Source organism: Rhinolophus sinicus, chromosome 3 (genome assembly GCF_057876585.1).
Source record: "Rhinolophus sinicus isolate RSI-liver-muscle chromosome 3, RSI-T2T, whole genome shotgun sequence".
Lineage (NCBI taxonomy): Eukaryota > Metazoa > Chordata > Mammalia > Chiroptera > Rhinolophidae > Rhinolophus > Rhinolophus sinicus.
In genome coordinates, this window is record NC_142503.1 from 146,316,930 (window position 1) to 146,337,861 (window position 20,932).

The 20,932-nt window shown below is 42.3% G+C and overlaps 1 protein-coding gene across 1 annotated transcript in view; it reads right to left on the minus strand.

Annotated features, from left to right (window-relative positions):
• MYO5C (myosin VC) overlaps window positions 1-20,932 on the minus strand; it is an 88,390-nt gene that overhangs the window by 10,991 nt on the left and 56,467 nt on the right. The window contains exons 26-36 of the mRNA XM_019747087.3: window positions 19,103-19,196; window positions 18,730-18,793; window positions 18,564-18,644; window positions 17,504-17,684; window positions 15,266-15,359; window positions 14,735-14,798; window positions 13,277-13,445; window positions 8,982-9,069; window positions 5,646-5,744; window positions 4,264-4,418; window positions 2,208-2,297 (exon numbers count right to left, since the gene is read on the minus strand). Coding sequence (XP_019602646.3) covers window positions 2,208-2,297; window positions 4,264-4,418; window positions 5,646-5,744; window positions 8,982-9,069; window positions 13,277-13,445; window positions 14,735-14,798; window positions 15,266-15,359; window positions 17,504-17,684; window positions 18,564-18,644; window positions 18,730-18,793; window positions 19,103-19,196 — 1,179 coding nt within the window. The remainder of the gene's footprint in view (window positions 1-2,207; window positions 2,298-4,263; window positions 4,419-5,645; window positions 5,745-8,981; window positions 9,070-13,276; window positions 13,446-14,734; window positions 14,799-15,265; window positions 15,360-17,503; window positions 17,685-18,563; window positions 18,645-18,729; window positions 18,794-19,102; window positions 19,197-20,932) is intronic.

Below are 20,932 nucleotides of genomic sequence, written 5' to 3' on the forward strand. Positions count from 1 at the left end.
CCTGTGCACTGAGGAAAGCTTATGTGAGGACACAGTAAGAAGGTATCTGTCTGCAAGCCAGGAAGAGAGGTCTCACCAGAAACCAACCCTGCCAGCAACTTGATCTTAGACTTCAAGCCTCCAGAACTGTGAGAAAATAAATTTCTGTTGTTTAAGCCACCCAGTCTGTGGTATTTTGTATATAGCTGCTCAAGCAGACTAGTACAATATGGTTTAATATATTCAAAGAGAAAACATAAAAGAAAACATTAAGAAGAGGACATTATGATAAAAGGCAGAGGTGAAAAAGAACCATTGAAACTTTAGAAATAAAACTATATACCTGAAACTAATATAAAATAATATCGAATGTCAACTATAATATAAATATACAGAGGGTGCCAAAATAACGTATACACATTTTAAGAAAGAAAAACTGTATTAAAATTGTAATACTCAATATATACTGGTAACAAAGATGAATACAAGTCACATTTGACTTCTGCAATTACAAGAGGTGCTCAAAATGGTTTCCATCAGCATCCAGACACTTCTGATTATGGCAAACTACTGCTTGAGCAATGTTGACCAGTGTGTTCACTTGTATACATTTTTTGGCGTCCCTGGTATATATAGTCACGGGATGTAAAGTACAGCATAGGGAATACAGTCAATGGTATTGTAATAGCTATGTATGGTGTCAGATGGGTAGTAGATTTGGAGGGGTTATCACTTTGTGAGGTGTGTAAATGTCTAATCACTATGTTGTTTTGTACACCTGAAACTAATAATAATAAAAAAATATATAATTGAAAAAACATTGAGACAGGGAAAAGAATATTGTATATATGGCTGAAGGGGGCAAAGACAGGATCAAAAAATAAATGCTGTTGAATGATATCCTCTTTCTTTAATGTCTCACAGATGCCAGTTTGTCTTAAATGGATTGGTCTGTGCCCCTCCCTGCTTTTGTTTTTTTGTTTGTTTGTTTGTTGTTGTTTTTTAGTCAGAGGTTGGATTTTTTTCACTTGTTTCTCCTTTTGTTCTATAGTACCAGTAGGATTACTTTTATATATTTTTTTACTTTCTCTCCATTGGGCCAATTGGCTATCCATGTGGAGTAAGATAATGAAATCATTACTTCACACGTCAACTTGGGACAGATAAATAATCACACCATTTTTGGATACACAAAAGCGTAATTGTGAACTCTAAATTTCAATTATAAGAGTTTAGGAACAAGTAAGAGAATATCTTCATGGTCTCAGGGTAGGAAAGAATTTCTTGAAACACATCACAAAAGAACAGGATAGATTTAAGTACATGAAAATTCAAAAATTGTATATGACAAAGGACTTCATAAAGGAAATTAGAAGACAAACCACAATCTATTCATACTATGCAAAGACACTGCATAAATCAATAGGAAAAAAAAAAATCACACCTAAGAAAAATGGACTTGGCAGTTTAAAAGGAAACCCAAATGACCTATAAGCACATGAAATGATACTTGACATCACTGGTGATGAAGTAATTGCAATTTAAGTCAACACGGTGTCATTTTATATGCATGAGACTGGTAAATAATATGTATGTCAATACCAAGCGTTGGTGAACGTATGAGATACTGGAAACTTCATACAATACTGGTGGGACTATAAAATGGTACAGAGAGTAATGAAAACCCTAAAAGCCATTTTGTTATTTTAAATCACTGAAATTTTGCTCTGTGAGTAGTTGAATGTGAAAACTCCTTTATGATGTCAGCCCCTTGGAAGCAGAGTCGGAATGGCAAAGGATTTACACTATGGAGGAACAACCAGATTTGTATAGATAGAACAACTCTGAAGCAACAAGCATATTGAGCTAAAGGCTAAACTTTAGAGTCATAATATTAAAAACTTCAGAATTTCACAACCAGAAAGAAACTTAAAAATCATCTATTTAATCCACCTCATTCATGTAAAACTCAAGGAAACTGAGGCCTGGTACCATGTCCAAGGTCTAAGCCTCTTTCTATTAGTAGAAGTCTTCTGCCTGTGGCTTCTGTCTGACTGGTGATGTGAAGTCGGCCTCCTGGGTGAGGAGGAAGCCAGGGAAGCCAGCTGGGGCAGAGACTGTCCCTGGAGCTGGTGCCCCAACTCCTAACTCCTCTAGTGAGATCTGGCTCATGAGGAAGTTACAGACCGGCTGCCAGCACAGAACACAGAGCAGCCCAGCATCCCTACCTCTTCTCCACTGTACTGCTTCAGGCAATTGAGGAAATGGCAAGTATTGGAAAGCCAAAAAGACAGCATCTCAAAGTCTTCTAAATGTGCCTTTAAAAAAAAAGAAAAAAAAGAGAAGACAAAGGTGGATTTGGTGATTACCGGTGCCTTGGAGCCAAGAACAGACATATCTAACCTGTTTGGTTAGTTGGTGGCTTTTAACCAAAATGAATTCTTATTGTATTCACTAAAGCCTTTATTAAATTTCTTTTATGATGATAAGCTGTTATATTAGCAGGTTAAGGTTTGCAAAATATTTCTGTATACGTCATGTCATTTGTCATGAAGCTTGAAGCAGGCATGACGGCAATGCCTGAGAAATGTTGGTCTCGGTCCTCGCCCTCCGAAGTTCACAGTCTGACGAGGGAGACAGACATAACACATACAGGGCACAGTAATTAGGTGGCCCGTTGCCCACATGATGGGTGCGGACTGCGCCACAAAAACTCAGAGGATGGAGAGATGATGGAGAACCAGGGCAGCTGAGCAAACCTCATGAGAGAGGCAGGAGGATGGCCTCCTTGAAAGGGGTAGAGAGACACGAGCTCGGGATCTAGGACTCTGTTGGGAAGAACACCTCCACTTATGCGGCAGGAAGAAGAGGAACAAGCGAAGGAGGAGGAGGTTCGATATCAGAGAGGTAAAAGGAAAAGCGGGAAAGTCCTGGAATTTGATAGACAAGGAACCAGGGTTTCAAAGAGATAGCACTACTGCTTCAATCCTTGTAAGGAGAATAAAAATGAAGGATATAGCATGGGATTTAGCAAGACGAATTACTGGTGATCTTTCTATGGAGTGATAGGGGTAGAAGCCAGATTGCAAGCAGTGAAGAAGAGAACTGGCAGAGAGCACCCGTTTAAGCGCTGTTGGCAGTGGAGTGGGTGGTGGTGGAGGAAAAGGCACGATGGCTGGAGGGCTGTGTGGGCTGAGTGAGGGTTGCTCTGAAGTGCTGTGCACTGGAACCAGAGGGGCAGGTCCTTGCCACCAACAAAAGCAGAGGGCAGTGGGCTGTGGGGGAAGCTGGGACAGAAGTTGCTGGTGAGAAAGGGTTTATACTTCTCATGCCATGCATCTTTGGATTTCTAAATATGTAAACATTCCAGAGCAGCAAGACAGGGCAATACTGTGTGCCTATGTCCTGGGACACAATGCAACTGTGTGCAAAGAAACCTAATTTATGAAAATATGGATGGGAAATATTAATTCACAGGAGCCCCTTCTAAGACCATTCTGGTGGCTACTGTGAAAAGAGTGACTATAAAGCACCCAGCACCAAGCAACTTTTCTACTCCTGGTTCCTAACGAATAATGAATTCTTGGTATAAAATTTGGAGGGGAGAGGGAGAGAATTACCCATACTCTGACCTCTCATGGATTGTTTTTATTCTTCTTTTTTCCTAGAGTATTTAAAACAGGATTTAATTACTCATGACTCTATTAAAACATACATTTCACTAAAAGTCAGATAGGACCCTCCCCAACTAAAAATTCAAATGTATGCCAACATCAAACACTGCTTCTCATTTGGAAAGGGGATGAAAATATTAGATCTATACTTTACTACTTCCCACTAACACACAGCTTATCTTTGTTTCTGGGCTGGAATAAAGGTACATGATGTGGTTTTAGAAGGGAGAATTACGGATGAGTAACTTTTCAGCCTTCCCTATTCCTCACCATTCATAGTTGTTACATCAGTAGACACGTACTCGCTGGAGATGGGATTCTACACCCTGAGGGGATAAGAAGTGGTGGGGAGGATGGCTACCACGTTGTCACCTCACAGGTAAGAATTCAAGGTCTACTGGAGATGCCCATCCCTGGGGATCCCTGACCTAACTGGTCTTTCCTTAACAGCTTGGCTTCTTTCACTGACCGGGCCTCAGACTGGTCTGAGGAATCACGTGGTTCACCAAAGCCCAGAGGTGGAGGGACACAGGAAGGCCAGCTGGTCATTCCCACAGATGTTCCTCAAGTGCCTCTAATACCACAGGCCCATGGCAAAGGTGGGTCCTACCTTAACCACCTGCTTGATGCCATTGATGGTGCTGTTCATGAGGCACTTGAGCATGTTGGCGTCATTGAGCGAGTCTGCGTAGCGCACACACATGAACAGGATGTGAGCCGGCAGCCCGGGAATCATGTTCACCACCACACCGCGCGGCTTCAAGTCTGCAGCAGAGAGAGGCCATGAGGATCACAGCGGGCAGTCAGCTCGCCCCTAGGGAACCTCTGACTGCGGGGCAGGGCTCGTAGGCTGCTCTGCACCGGATGCAGCACTTGAATGCACAGGGATGTCTTTTCTCCTTGAGGAATTCAATCTGGCTCTTTCCTTGGCAAAAACATACAGGGGCCACCTGCTCTTCTTCTCATTTGCAAAGTAATTTCCCCCTTGTGTGGAGACCCTGAATTTCCGATAAGAGAGGAATCCCAGTTCCAAGTACGCTGGCACCTGCCTCTAGGATGAGGATGCAATACAATCTTAGCAATCACAGGCCCCTGCTTTGAATCTGGGAAACAGGTGCATGGCAGTTTGGCAGAGGAGGCCTTCCTGACCTTAGGGAGAAGAGAATGGCGGGGAGTCAGATGGGGATGAAAGAGGGAAACTTTATAGAACAAATTAAGATAAACAAAGCCCTCCCCATGGCAGCATGAAGACTGGGAAACAAAGAAGAGGCCCGACAGCTGTGTGCCAGTGAGGGTAGAAAGGGTAGGGGTGTTCCTGTGCTCTGAGGGGGCCACTTAGAGGAAGGGGAAGTAAGGCTACACATCGACTTTTTGCTTTGTGATCCTGGGACCGGCTGAGAAAGAGGCAATTTTTCTAGTTCCCTCTGGAAAACCATGTGGTTTTCATGGTGAAGACAGTCTAGTAAGATTAGTTCTAAGACCACAAACCCTTGTGCAAGCACAATGGGACACTCCTGTAACTGAAGTGTGGCTGGGACGCCCCTGTCACACTGCCCGCAAATACATTTCTTAGCAGAAGTCAGATGGAGCACAGAGCCACGGTCACTTCCAACACGTATCCTACGCTCAGACACAAACACGTGTCTTCTATTCAGACCCTATAATTAGACTTGGGAAGAGGGTAGGGCAGTGTTTCTCAGCTGACGGCAACATGCCCCCACAGGGCATTTGGCCATATCTGGAGACCCTCTTACTGTCATGAGTAGGGCTTGCTATTGGCTCCTACAGGTAGAAGCCAAGCATGTTGCTCAATATCCTAAAATGTGCAGCACCCCCACCAACAGTGCTGAGGCTGATAAACTCTGGGCTAAAGGAAGAAACAGTGAAGGAAGAGAAGGGACTGCCATCACCCAGAACTGCGGCAATGACGGACATTCAAGTCTCAAAGATAAAGCAAACATAAAGCAAACATAGAGTTCCAGGTTTCACTACCAAGAATGAGGTTTTGAATGAGCTTGGCCTCATCTTCTCTCTTGTATTCCAGCATTCCAAGGTACTCCTTGGGTCCTGAGGACAAGGGCACATCATTACCTGTAGACAGAGGTAAACAACCAGTTACATACACAAAACAACTGCCACAGGCGTTATAATGATTCTGCTCTGTCTCCTTCCTCCTCTCTCTCCTTCCTCCCCATTCTGACTGGCTTGCACATGAACTCCTGCGGCTTTCCGATAATTGAGAACTTGATTGAATCCTGGAGAATTTCTTCTGGTAGTGATTTTTTTTAAAATTGGGGAAGGGGACCAGGACTTTATTGGGGAACAGTGTGTACTTCCAGGACTTTTTCCAAGTCAAGTTGTCCTTTTCAATTTTAGTTGTGGAGGGTGCAGCTCAGCTCCAGGTCTAGTTGCCATTGTTAGTTGCAGAGGGCGCAGCCCACCATCCCTTGTGGGGGTTGAGGAGCCGAACTGGCAACCTTGTTATTGAGAGCCCGCGCTCCAACCAACGAGCCATCTGGCCACCCAGGAGCTGAGCGGCAGCTAATTAACTTCATTCTAGTTGCAGAGGGTGCGGCTCGCTGGTCCATGTGGAATCGAACCAGCAGCCCCATTGCCCAGAGCTTGTGCTCTAACCAACTGAGCCACCTATCCACCCTGGTAGTGATTCTTATGTGGGTATCTCAGATGAGTGTAGCTGCTGCTGAAAAGGCTGAGTTACCCTTGAAAGAATCCTTATGAGTACCTGGTGTGTGTCCAACACAGTGGGGATATGAAAGTGATCCAAGAGGAAGCCCCTGTCTTCAAGATGCAGATGTTACAGACAAGGAACCAAGATTCATGGAACATTTGGTGTGCAAAGTTCAATCATGCACCAAACTGCACGATCCTAGAGGGACTATACTGGTGTCCTGTTTGCTATAACAAGTTAACACAAACTTAGTGGCTTAAAACAACATAATAAACTTGCAGTTCTGAAGGTCAGAAGACTAAAATGGATCTTATGGGGCTAAAATCAAAGTGTCAGCAGAGCTGTGTTTCTTCTGGAGTCTGTAGGGAAGAATCTGTTTCTTGCCTTTTCCAGCTTCTAAAGGCTACGCACATTCCTTGGTTTGTGGCTACGTCAGTGTAACCTCGGCTTCTATTATCATATCCTCTTCTCTCCCTGTTTCCATTGTCACATCACCTTCTCTCACTCTGATATTCCTGTCCCTCTCTTATGATCACATTGGGCCCACCTGGATAATCCAGGATAATCTCCCCATCTCAAAATCCTTAACTTAATCACACCTGCAAAATCCCTTTTGCCACATAAGGTAACATATTTATAGGTTCCAGGGATTGGGACGGGAACATCTTTGGATGGGCCCCCAAGATTCATGTCCATTCTGAGAGAAGGACATGTGATAACAGAAGCAGAAGTTAGAGAGTCAGAAAGATTTAGGAGATGCTATGTTGCTGGATTGGAAGATGGAGAGAAAGGAATGCCAAGGAATGCAGGTGCCCTCTAGAAGCTAGAACAGGCAAGGGGATGGGTTCTTTCCTAATGGCTCCAAGAGGAATGCAGCCGAGCTGACACCTTGATTTTAGCACAGTGAAAACCATCTTGAACTAACCTCCAGAACTGTAAGATAATAAATGTGTGTTCTAGTAAGCCACTAATTTTATTGTATTTTGTTATAGTAGCCATAGGAAATTAATACAGGGGCCATAAGAACTCATGCAGACGGGGGTTGGCACTGTTGAAAAATGCTTCTTGAAGGAGGTAGCACTCCAGTTGGGCCAAGAAAAGTGAGTAGCCTCTGGTGAATGAAAAAGAAGGTAGTGTAGGTAAAGAGCGGACAGAACACTCTTACCACTGCATGAGAATTTCTGTTAATTTACTAGCTCTGTTCCCTCAGAGACTGATACAGGTAGAATGTCAACTGTTTTACTAAGCAACACTGTTCGTGATAAAAATGACCTCTGTAAATTGTGTCTGGACTGGGAAGAAGAATAAATGAAGCAGAAATACCTGATAAGGACATACTTTGGATATCCTTGACTGTGGTGACTTGTATCTGGGCATGATTTTTGGAGGGACCCTAGAAGCTAATGCCATCTCTACAGTGTTCAAGAGACACTGGGTTCCTGCCACGGCCACGTGAATGGGCTTGGATGCAGATCTGCCAGCTGCAGCTAAGCCCTCAGCGGACTGCATTCCTGCTCATGACTTGACTGCAACTCAGAGCCAGAAGCACTGACCTAAGCCTCTCCTGGATTCTTGACTCTCAGAAACCGTGTGTAATGACACAGAGCATTTGTTGCTTGAAGTTGCTAAATATGGGATAATTGGTGATAAGACAATAGATAATGAATACGTAAGGGGAAGCTGATGCATTCCACTTGAGACACGTTGAGTTGGAGGTGATAACAGAAAGACAAAGAAGGTAGTCTTAGAGTCAAAAAGGGATCGAGACTCCAGAAAAGAGGTGAGGAGTGGGAGGTAGATTTTGGAAGACTTCATATAGCGATGGCAGTTCATTCATTTATTCCAACAACGGGGACACAGTATGGGTTGGGAAGGACAGACATGGTCCCTGCCCTCAGGGGACAGACTGACAGTTATCATTTATTACTGAGAGGAAAGATCAATTTGGTTTTGAACACTTTAATTTGAGGTAAGAGTTGAATAAATAACAATAAAGGAGTTCTTCAAAGAAATAAATATAGAAAAAGGAACAGATAGTTCAAGATACAGCCTTAGAGATTAAGATTTGCAGGAAGAGGAAACATGGACCAAAAGATGAAGAATGTTAGAAGAGCGCAGAAATCAGAAAAGTTCAGTGACACAGAAGCAGACAAAGGAAAGAAAGGCGCAGGGTCCTTCCCACAGGAGTTCGTGAGGACACTCAGAGTGTGCAGTTGCGTCCAAGTTCAGCACTACAGTCTGGCTTCTCAGTTCTCTATGTTTTCTTCTAATAGGAATTGGGATACCGATTGTATGTAATTGGGAGAGGAAGTGAATTTCACAGCAGTTCAATTAGAAACTTGTTCACAGTTTCATTTTTAAAAAGGGAGAGCTCACAGAGGAAGAGGTTAAAAATATTCATTATAGAGTATCCCTTACAATGGCATTAGTATAGCTGGTATTATCTGAGGGTTGGGGAGCTATATGTTTGCCTGAAAGATCTTTCCATTGGCCCATCACTGAGCCCCAAACGCTGCCAGCTGAGAATCGTTCCTTTGGGTTTCAAAGACTTTGGGCCACATCAGGAAATAAACACTTTAAAGCATGTTGATCTGAACTGAAAGTTCAAAAAACAGGAAAGTGAATGTTATCTTCCCTACCGTTTTCAATTGTCTTGGTTAGAGTCTTGACTTGATCTTGTAGCTTTTTAATCACTCTGTCTTTCATGTCTAATTCCTCTTCAAGATCCTATAGAGATCACAAGAAACAAGGACATTTGCTTAGAAGCATGTAAATTCATTTTTTGGTATTAGCTTTATTGAGCTATCATTCACATACCATCCCATTCACACACAATATAAAGCTGACTATACAACTCAGTGGTTTTTATATAGTCTGTTAGGCAACCATCACCATTCTCTAAATTCAAGAATATTTTTATCACACCAAAAAGAAGCCTGTAACTTCTGTCTGTCACGCCCTAGCCTCCCATTCTTTTCTAGCTCCTGGAAACCACTAGTCGACTTTTTGTCTCTATATAATTGCCTGTTCTGAACATTTAGTATAAATGGAATCATACAATATATGGTCTTTTGTGTCTGGCTTCTTTCACTTAGCATAATGTTTTCAAGGTTTATCCATTCTGTAACATGCGTCAGCACTTCATTCCTTTTGTGGCTGAATAAGATCCTATTGTGAGGATGTACCACATTTAGTTTGATTTATTTTTCCCTTAATAAAGTAAGGCCCACTGTAGAGAATTTAAAAATATGAATGTGTGAAAATAGGCTCTCTGGATATCAGAAGCTAGAGGCAGAGAAACTCTTCAGAGATTGGAGTCCTGGCTTTGCCTTTCTTTCCTGAAAGGGGGTGGCCTTGCCCAGGCTGATTTTGGCTCAAGACCTGGGAGAGTCCTGGATACCTATACATATTTCCTATAATGGGCACACAGTGGTTAGGTTCTTCCCGAATTCCAAGGGCTTTGACACCAAAAGGCTTCAAGCTTCTCCAGTCCAGCGATGCCCATGTTGCAGAGTCACTGCACCCCTGTGTCCTCTGGGGACTCTTGGGACCAAGGGAAATGGTGCTGTTTCTGCTCTGTGGCTACCTCTCCCCTTCTACGGTTCTGTGACCCTGGCTGAACACCTTAGAAATTTTATCTGACCTTTCAAGTGGGGATGTGGGTACAGTTTCTTCCCTCCAACTTCAGCCCATCCTATTATATGTCTAAGAATAAAAAAGTCACCCATCAATCCATAATCTGGAGGAAACCACTGTTTTCATTTTATTTCATTCCTTTCTCTTTTCCTAATATGGCACATGTACGTTTTATAAAATGGGGGTCATACTGCATGCACGTAGTTTTATACCCTATATTTTTCTATAATTATATTACAGACATATTTCCCAATGATAATATACCCAAACCATCATTTTAATGGCTAAGTCATACGATATACAACAAATTTAATCTATCTAATCTTACTGGACATCTTACTGTTTCCCTTTTTTTTTTTTTTTAATTTTGCCATGATTAATAACTCTATTATGAACACTCTGAACAAAAATCTTTGTCCACATATCTGTTTACTTACTAGGGATAGAATCTTAGAGGTTGCATTACTGAGCCAAAGGGGATGCACTGCCAAAGTTCATGATATTTGCCTGCAAATCACCCCTGAGAAAGTTTATACCAATTTATATTCCCAGACACCACATACGACAGTGCCCACTTCAAGGTGGTCTCACCAGCACCCTAAGATCTCTATTGAGAGGCAAAAATAACATCTAGTTTTAATTTTGAATGTCTGATAAATACTGACATGATCACTAAAAATTTTTTGTTTTCATTATTCCTTTTTTAATAAGGATTTTCTTTGATCAGATGATCGTTAGTGGGTTATGTAGTATTCCCTCAAAATTCATGTCCGCTCAGAACCTCAGAATATGATCTTATTTGGAAATAGGGTCTTGTCCTTATAATGAAGCTAAGGATCAATGTGAGATCACACTGGATTAGGGTGGGTCCAAAAATTCAATAAGACTGTCCTTAGAACAGACAGTGAAGGACACCCACAGACACAGATGCGAGGCCATATGAAGATACAGGCAGAGAGCGGCACTAATGCTGTCATAAACCAAGGAATTCCGGAAGCCACCAGAAGCTGGAAGAGACAAGGAGGCTTCTACCCTAGAGACTTTGGAGGGGTATAGCTCTGCACACACCTTGAATTTGGACTTCTGGCCTCCACAACGGTGAGAGAAAAAATTTCCATTGTTTTAACTCACCCAGTTTGTGGCAATTTGTTATGGTAGCTCAGTTAAGTCTCATTTGTGGATAAAATCCACCACTTAATAATAGATAGGAATCGTATTCTTTTGTGGCATATTCATTTGTAACACTGAGGCTCCTCATTGGTTCAGGAATAGTTTGTTGGAACGAACGTGTAAACATACCTGTTCCCTAGCTCAGTGCACTGTGGAAGCACCAGGGCTGGTCTATCCCTACCTGAAAACAGAGCCACACACACATAATTGTGGGGGGCTCTTATGGAGGGGCACTGAGTGGGACATCACTGCTCCCGGAGTGTCAGAAACAAATTCACACAAACCCCCCACAATTCAGGGACTGGCACATACCAAGAGACACATGCGCGCAGCTAGGGAATGACAGTTCACCTGGACAAGACATGCAGCATACACACGACCCACCCACATGTCCTCTCCCTTAGCACTGGCCCCAGCTCAGAGCCCAGGGACACACATGCAGACACAGCTGCAGAAAGCAGGATGGCATCTCACACACGCTCAGCAGACAGTTGCTTATTTGGTGTGATTTGCAGAGTCTGCTCTCTGAGGAAGTTGTATTCCCCTGAGAAATGATGGCTGGCATCTAGGTGCCCCTGAATGAATTTGTTACTTCCTAGTAAATGTTAAACTCCCTAGATTCCTCATTGTAGCTATAATTACTCTTGAAGGTTAAATTCTGACACTGTAAAATATAATTTTACCCTGTCCTGGTTTTCCTATGAGACATGAGTTCTGACAATGAAGTTCGCAAACCTGTTGCAACGATGTTGCTATCCTTTTTGATATCAGAGGAATTACTCGTTATGAATTTGTACCAATGGGATAAACAGTTAACCAAGTTTACTAATATTTGGAAGTGCTGAAAAGGCTGCAGGAAAAAGTTAGATGACAACAGCCTGAATTTTTTGCCAACAATTCATGGCTCTTGCATCACAACAATGTACCAGCTCACACGGCACTGTCTGTGAAGGAGTTTTTAGCCAGTAAACAAATAACTGTACTGGAACACTCTCCATACTCACCTGATCTGGCCCCCAGTGACTTCTTTCTTTACCCGAAGATAAAGGAAATATTGAAAGGAAGACCCTTTGATGACATTTAGGACGTCAAGGGTAATACAATGACTGCTCTGATGGCCATTCCAGAAAGAGTTTTGGAGGGTGGACTAGGTGCTGGCGTCGGTGCACAGCTTCCCAAGGGGAGGACTTTGGAGGTGACTGTAGTGATATTCAGCAATGAGTATGTAGCACTTTTTCTAGGGTGAGTTCCTGACCGTGTATAAAATGGGGGTCCCTGATAATGGGGAGCAGGGCCTATGGGCAAGTTAGGCACCCACTGTCCTGGTGAGCTCTCCCCTGGTCATGGTACTCGATGCTGCCAAGCCAGCACGGGGCACGAGTGCCCAACTCCCAGGAAAGCGTCCCATCTGCTACTTTGGTGCTTCTTAGTCTTGTGGGTTCCACATGCCAATAAAATTTCAAAAGAACGACTGAGGATAGACATAGTATTGCCAAATTTCGTTCTTTCTTTTTTTTCTTCAACAGATATTATCTATCAATTCTTTTTTCTTCAACCACAGTTAACATTCAGTTTTACGTTATATTAGTTTCAGGTGTACAGCACAGTGGTTAGACATTTATTTAACTTTTTAAGCTGTCCCCTCAATTAGTCTAGTACTCACCTGGCACTCTACATAGTATGTTGCCGAATTGCATTTTGACAAGGGCATTTACAATTTGATGAAGATTTGAACAATTTTAAAAGTTTGTCCTCTACTACCATCATCATTTCACAGAAGGACACTTTGACTCTAAACTAAATTTGTAGGAAGGACGCACCCCTAGAAGCAAGCAGGGGCATCGTCATCTCAGATGAACACCGTCCATGGGTGCCCAGGACCCCTGAACCGCCTCGTTCTCCGCTCTACCTCCCTTTACCTTATCGAGCACTTCCTTGGAGTGGCCCACTAAGTCCCAAGGCTCCCGGCTGTGGGCTCAACCTCAGCGACCACCGACCACCGGAGATAAGGAAACAGATGGTTGTGACGGAGGGTGGATGTTCATCATATACTTTAGGTGGCATGTCCCCCTTTCTGTGACATCCACACACAGGCAGCTATTTATCTACAAGTTAGAAAACTTCTCACCCTGTTTTCCATAGTGAGACGAGATGCTTCCTGCCGGAAACTACTCTCGACTTCACTTTCAGTTTCAATTTGTCTCTTCAAGTGCTCGCTGGCCTCCTGCGTTTCTTGACTTTTACCAATCAGCTTCTTTTTATCTTTGGTGGGTATTTCATTGTGGCCTTCTGTGGTCCTGAGAAAAGGAGAGAGGAAACTGGGGTATCAGTTTGACTGCCATGGAGAAGTCACTCATAACAAGCACTGATATTTCCAAAGATGGAAAAATACTTTGGCCAATTTATGTGTAAAGCAAATAGCATCTGAATAGAGGAGTCGTAGAAGAGGGCGGAAAGAGCCCAGGGTTGGCTGGCATATAAAATTGTCCACGGACTGCCCCAGTCTCCTTAACCTGGTAAGGCATTCTCACCTCTACCCCATCGACACCCCTTGACTGCTCCCAGGGGACATCCACTCCCACTCACACCCTTGTGACCAAAAGCCTAATGATTATCTTCTTTGTAAACAGCCTGGGGACCAGATACTCAAAAAGCCAGGAATCAGAGAGAAGAGGGAGCCCATCACAAGAGTTCTATTATGGGGATGTAATATACAGCATAAGGAACATAGTCAATAACATTGTAATAACTATGTATGGTGTCAGATGGGTACCAGACCTAACTGGGGGATCACTTTGTAAGTCATATAAATGTTTAATCACTATGTTGTACACCTGAAACTAATACAATACTGTATCTCAAGTATAATGGAAAATAAATTAATCAAAACAGAAGAATTACAAAATGATGTCTCATCACTCCTACTGTTTTGGGCCCTCATTTCATCCCAGGCCTACCAATCAAGTCACATGACTAAAAATGCTCTCTGGGATGTAGAGGGTCCATTTATTCTTAAAATTAAGAATCTCAACAAGCTGGAAGCAAAACAGAACACTTTCCTCAAGAGGCTCCACCAGGGCACCAGGCTCTCTGCTGGTCAACATATAAATTTGGGGAGATTATCAATGAAGGTTCTCTATCCACATGGGTTTTAAGTCTTATCCTAAATGGTCTGCTAAGAGAAAATCTGTTCTCTCTCACACAATCTTTTTTTTTTTAATCAATTTTTTGAACAGATAATCCATGTGTACATGGTATAACATTCTAAGGGCTTAAAAGGGTATACAGGGAAAAGTAAGTCTCCTTCCCTCCCCTGTGCACCAGCCATCCATCTACCCTCCTTGGAGGCAACGGTGATTTATTTGTTTTGTTTCTTGTACATTCTCCTACACAGGGTGTGTGTGTGTGTGTGTGTGTGTGTGTGTGTGTTTGTATATACACAAGTATTTCTGTTCTTCACATTTGAATGCTATTATATACCTTAATTAGCATCTTGCTTTCTAAGCTTAGTAACATATCTCCCACAATTTCAGTAAAGAAAACAGGACATGAACATGAACTGGAGATAACACATATTAACACTTACTTTCTTTGCATTCCTGCGTCTTCTTGATTGCGATTCAACTGAGTAGACAATTCTTCTAATTTTCCTATAGTGAGAACAAGTGTCAGTAATTTGGGAGCCATACCACTGCATTCTGATTTAGGCTTGGTCCTAGTTATAGTTATCCAGGGGTCGTAAGCTGTATCCAGCTAGAGATTAGATTTTGTTTGGTATGAACGATGTTTAAAATTTTTTTAAGCCATTATTTAAAAGTTGTGATATTTAAGATCAAAATCTGGATTTCTGACTTTTCTTTAAAAATAGAAATGTCAAGCAACACTGGGGCCTGCATTCCTACTTGGCAATAAGCCACAGAGCTTGGCGGCAGCTGCCCTCTTCATGTGCCTATGCACCTTACTGTACCATCCACCCAGCCCACCTCTCACATTTATGTCAGCTGCCTGGCCCCACAGAAAATCAGAGCGTGAGACCCCTGGGTACAATGACTTTTCTGTCATTTCCTGGATATAGGAAACTGATTTCTAAAAGCAGGTTCATGATGGTTCTAGTTACCTTTCATGTTTTCAGTTTGTTCATTCAGGCGGATTTCAAGATCTTGCTTCTGTTTCTCCAGTTCTGAAATTTGCTGTTTAAAGTCTGGGATCATCTTTAGTGAAGAATTAGAAATATTAGAATATGAAATACTTTAATTTATGAACTTTAAAATCTCAGATCAAAAGGTCGGTTGGGTCAGTGGTTAGAGCTCAGCACTCCTAATACCAAGGTCGCTGGTTTGATTCCCACATGGGCCAGTGAGCTGCGCCCTCCACAACTAGATTGAAAACAATGACTTGACTTGGAGCTGATGGGTCCTGGAAAAACACACTGTTCCTCAATATTCCCAAATAAAAAATAAAAACAAAACAAAACAAAAAAACATTAAAAAAAAAATCTCAGAGCTACTCAGAAACAAACTAAACTGTATAGGTATTGAACCCCATGAAACCAATGTCTAGTTAGTTGTGTCAGAGAGGCAGCCAAGACATTAGATTGGATTGGTTTCACGATTGTTTACCCCAAGACCTGTGTAGTCACAAGAATCACCAACATGCTCAGAGGGAGCGGTTCTCACACAGCCTCCACCCCCACCTCACCGAGGTCTCCTGTGGAGAAGGAAGTGTAGTGTCTGGGAATTCTGTGCTGAGTTGAGGGACAGGTGATGTAAAGAAATGGCGGCCAGCCTCTTTGCTCCAGGCCCAGAGACATTATCTCCTTATCTAGGAACAGGAAAATCATCCCAAAGGCATCCCATTGCAACCTTTGAATTCCAGGCTGTGCTTTGTGGAGGTCTGGAGTCCTGACGTATGTGTCACAAGCCTTTGTCCTTGTCTACCTGTAGGGTTCTTTAAATATCCACCACCTCCTTTCTTAGGTAGGTAAACACAGTGTTTCTGTTGTCCAAGTTTATAGAAACACTCATGCGTCTGAAGTTCACATGAAGAATACTGGTTTGATTGTGCAGTTGGATCTCACTGATGCTTAGTCCTCATTAACGTTTCACCCAAGGCGTCAACAAAGGTGTGAAGGTCCTTACCTACTGTCCCTCACGTCCACTCTGCCCAGGGTCACATCTCCTCATCTGTTCACACAGCCCTGATTTCCTAAGACTCCCAGGTTAGGCGAGTAAGGAAGCTGAGAAGGGGCAGCCAGTGAGGCAGGATGATAAACTAGGAGAGCGTGGTTTCCTGGAAGCCACCAGGACAACGTGGAGGGAGAGGGCATGATTACTGCCATCAAATCCTGCTGAGACTAAGATGAGGGTGAAAAGGAACCCTTTGTGCTCAGCTGGTGTAAGATTCAGTTAGTGGTAAAGACACATGAGAGAAGGGGGTGGCCTAGTAGAGTAAATGAGAGGTGAGTGGAGAAATCACAGTTGGATGGCCATTGAGAAGTCTGGCTAACTCCTGCAAAGAAATAGGGTGGTGGCTGCAGGGGATGTGAGGTTAAGAAAGGGATGTGTTTACAATGGCTCAATTGTACAAGAAGCTGCTTCCTCTAGTACTTGCCGTTCTAGCTCCTGCCAAAAGGCCTTTGCCCAGGGCTGGTAGTTTAGATTCCACTTCAGACGTCACTGCCTCAGAGACACTTTCCTTTCTCTGCTGTCCTTCCTAACGAGACCAAATCAGAACCTCACAGAACTTGTGGGGATTATTTTAGGTAAAAATTTATCAAAGTGTATACCTTAAAGATGTGTAGTTTGTTGTATGTCAAGTATACCTTAATAAAACGTTTTTAAAAAAAGACAGAGGAAAAAAAAAAGAAATGGATGTGTTTTGAGTGAGGAGATTCCTAAAGCATTTCTCCATGCCAATAGGCATGAGGTAGAAGCAAGGATGAGACGTGTGCAGTGGAAAGGACATGCCTCATGGAAGAGGGAGGACTTGGTAAGGCAAGGTAAGAGCACAAGTAGAGAGTCTGACCTTCTGAATGCATGACCCTCTCAAGAGCTACCCTTTACCTTAATGTTTTTTTCCATCTTTCCGAGCGTTAGGGCTAGATTTTAGATAGATTTACACACAAACACACACACACACTTTGGACCCAGCCTATGGTAAATAAACACTCTCAAATCAAAGTGCTCTCTAGCCTGGAGTAATTTTACAGCTTCTCTTCTGACCCAGTTATCTCACTCCTAGAAAATGTAATTCTGATACAATCTTTAATGCCAAGAAACTGAATGTTAATCCACTAATGGATAATATCTCTAGAATAATGGCCACAACCAGGGCCCATCCATGGTGGAGACCATACCATGTTTTCTGATGTCAGTCTAGTAACTTCGTGACGAATACTTTCATTGATGTCATTCTCTTCTCTAAATAATTTCTGCAGGTGGTTGATCTCTTGACTTAGATGAACCACTTTGAAGTTTAAAGCTTCAATCTCCTTTTCGTAACAATCCTTCTGGGACTGGAAATGGTTCTCCAAAACGCTGTTAGGAGAGGGATCAGGAAATTAACCACGTGGTCTGGACCCCACTGTGCTGGTGACCGTGAGCACGTGCACGGGTGGCAGTCACCAACGCCACAGTTAGAGCCCTGCACTAAGCACAGAGAGTTTTCTAATGTGCACATTCTTACAGGCTATGGAATTAGGAACATAAAATTACGAAATCCTTCTAGCAAGTGAGGAAGCATTGGATGATGTTGACAAGCAGTTAATGATAAGAAATTGTATTGTAGACATTATTAAAATTACATTTTTACTCCAATAGCTGAAAAGTATGTTCTGTATGATGCAACAGTGGTAAAGATACATGTCATTATACATTTGTCAAAACCCACGGAATGTATAACATCAAGAGAACCCTAATGTAAACCATAATCATTATGGTGTGTTAATGTAGGTTCATCAGTTGTGATAAATGTATCCTTTGCTGAGGGATGTTTGTAATGGCTGTGCATGTGTGGGGGCAGGAGGTATATGAGAAATCTCTGTCCTTCTGCACAATTTTGCTGTGAACCTAAAGCTGTTCTAAAAATAAAGTTTATTAATGTAAACAATACAGCAAACTCCTTAAATTTAAACATACGTATATATCTATAGCAACACTGGCTAACTTATTTGATATAATCAGTTTTCACTCTATAGGATATGGATTTTATTACTCAGCAGTTTAGCCCATAAAGAGATTGTTCTTCATTACTAAACTAATTACTTAATTCTTGAAAAAATATTTCCAGTGATTATTAGACCATTCTACTACAAGAAATTTACTTTGTGTATCAAATCTATGTAAGATAAACATCTGACTTTCCAATAGTCTATTATCGCTGAGAAATCAAAAAGTACTCTGAAGGGAATTTCTCACCGTGTTGCTTTCTTTAATCCTTCATAAGCAAACCAAAGTTCTCCATCTTCATTTAAATGTTCCAAATCCTCCACAGAGAGCCTAGAAAACAAGGAGGGTGAGAAAATCTATCATCTCTCTCGTGTGTTACATGTTTCTAAATGTTTGATAATGTAAAAATGATTACCTGCTTCTTACATCTTTAATGTCATAGCTTTCAAGAAGTTGTTTAGTGATTTCGGACATCTTTTCTGAGAGGAAAAGGCAGAGGGGTATAAATTACATTTTTGCACGATTTTCCTTCTCCCTTTCTCTTTCTAGGGCGCAGTTTTCCAACTTCACAGTCTTCAGCTAATCATCCCATCAGCTAACTAATTGACCAGCTATTCAACCAGCCAGCTACCCAACCAACCAACTAACCAATCTACCAGCTGTGAAGCCTGAAGCCAGCCAGCTATCCAGCCCATCGCATATCCAGTCAGTGGACACATTTGCTTAGCAGTGACAGTTATGACAACTTCCATCTGCACCCCATGGGCCCAGTGACACCTTTTTGTTACCTCTCATTTCCCGCTTCTGTGACTGCACGTGTTTCTCCACATCTATCTTCTGTGTCTGAAGTAGCTCTATCTCCTTTTCAAACTCAGAGATTGTCTGAATCACAGCAATGACCACACCAGGTGAAGAAAAAAATAGCTATTATGATTTGTATTTGACAAAGAGAATATCGTTACAGTATTGTGAGTCTATGCAGGTGTCCTCACTGCAGTTTCTAAGTTAAAAACTTGTTAAAGCATCACTGCCCATACAGTGTGGTCTTGAAAGATGTTTAACTGCTTGAAATATTGTTACTTATTCCCAGATCTACCCAGTTGTATCAATAGAATTAGTTCCCTTACATAAAGGGAAATAATAGCCACTTACTCCAAGCTTGAGTGGGGTGGGGTAGGGAGGAAGGGGAGCCAAGAGAAGTAAAATCAATGGGGCTAAATTCTTTTTCACTGTATGATGGAATGTTGGATGCAAGGATGTGGGTAAGGCTGCCAACTTTGGAACTGTGGCTTTGGCCTCCAGCTAGGTTTAGAAGTGGCACAGGATGCACGCGGAGCTGGGAGCTGGCCATGGGAGTGTGACCGGGTCCACTGAGGGGCCGCTCTGGTTGTGGGCAAGAGGCTGTATTCTGCCTTTATTACCATGTGAGCTCAGCTTGAGTAATGATCTCAGGTTTGTGGTGTGGTAGCTGTAAGAGACACAGAGGTGAATAAGCCCTCCTTGATATTTTCTCAGTCTAAGTGTTTAAGGGCTACAGCTCCTGTTTCTACAGAGGGGAGAAGGGAGATCGAATTGACATTTATGGATCACTTTACATAACACAACCTCATCCTTGTAACAGGCCCATAAGGTGAGGAAAGTGATCTTTTGTAGATTGGAAAACTGAAGCTGTAGAAAGGGTAAACGTCATGTTCAGGCTTACACGGCAAGCTGATGGGGGCCCCAGGACTACCCAACCCGAAAGCCCTGCTCTCTGTAATGTTTTAGTAGATGTTCCAAGTCACCTGTGTATTTACTTATACACGGATTATAACAGGTACAACTTGATGATGATGGGTTTGTTTTCTTTGAAAATCAGATTAATCTCCTTAATGTATCACATTGGAAAGTTTGGACTGAAGTTTTAGTTACCAAAGAGGAAGTTAAGTGACAAATATTGGCGCCCCCTCCAAGTTCAGCCACATGATTTCCCAAGATACAGACTATAGCAGATGACATGACTGCCACGGATTGACATCAGTCTTCTGTGACTGCTAAGAATGAAGCGGTCATAGGAATATGTGGTCCTTCCTGATCCCACAGTCCAATGTCTTACTTTTAAGCAATAGGAAACCAGGGCCCAGAGAATATGGACAGCGCTTCTGCCAAGTTCAGGGGCGACCCAGATGTGATTCCTAATGCTCTTCTAAGCCACATGTGGCTATTCTATGACAATTACAGAGAATACTTGCATAACCTTAACCAATATGCTACTAACATGTGTTTCACATATTTAGGGAAAACATAAAAGCTTTTCAACCTTACGCTGAAATGTGTTGCAGTTAAGAACATAGGGACACATAGGTTTGTGTTTCCTGGTACAGAAAGAATGCAATTAAGCCTGATCGTTCAAGCATGGATCGTTGCTTTTGTGGGATTTTTCTAATAACAGTTTAAAATGTAAGATTCTGATAATAAGGTAATTGAATTTTAATCATTCATGTATAGATATATAACAACATGATGGATTGTGTAATAAGCGTTCATGTCCATTTGTAATTTAATTCAGACATATCCTCCAGGTCAACATATTTGAGTCACTTCATGTAAATGTCATTTCAAGAAAGTTAGAAAGCTGA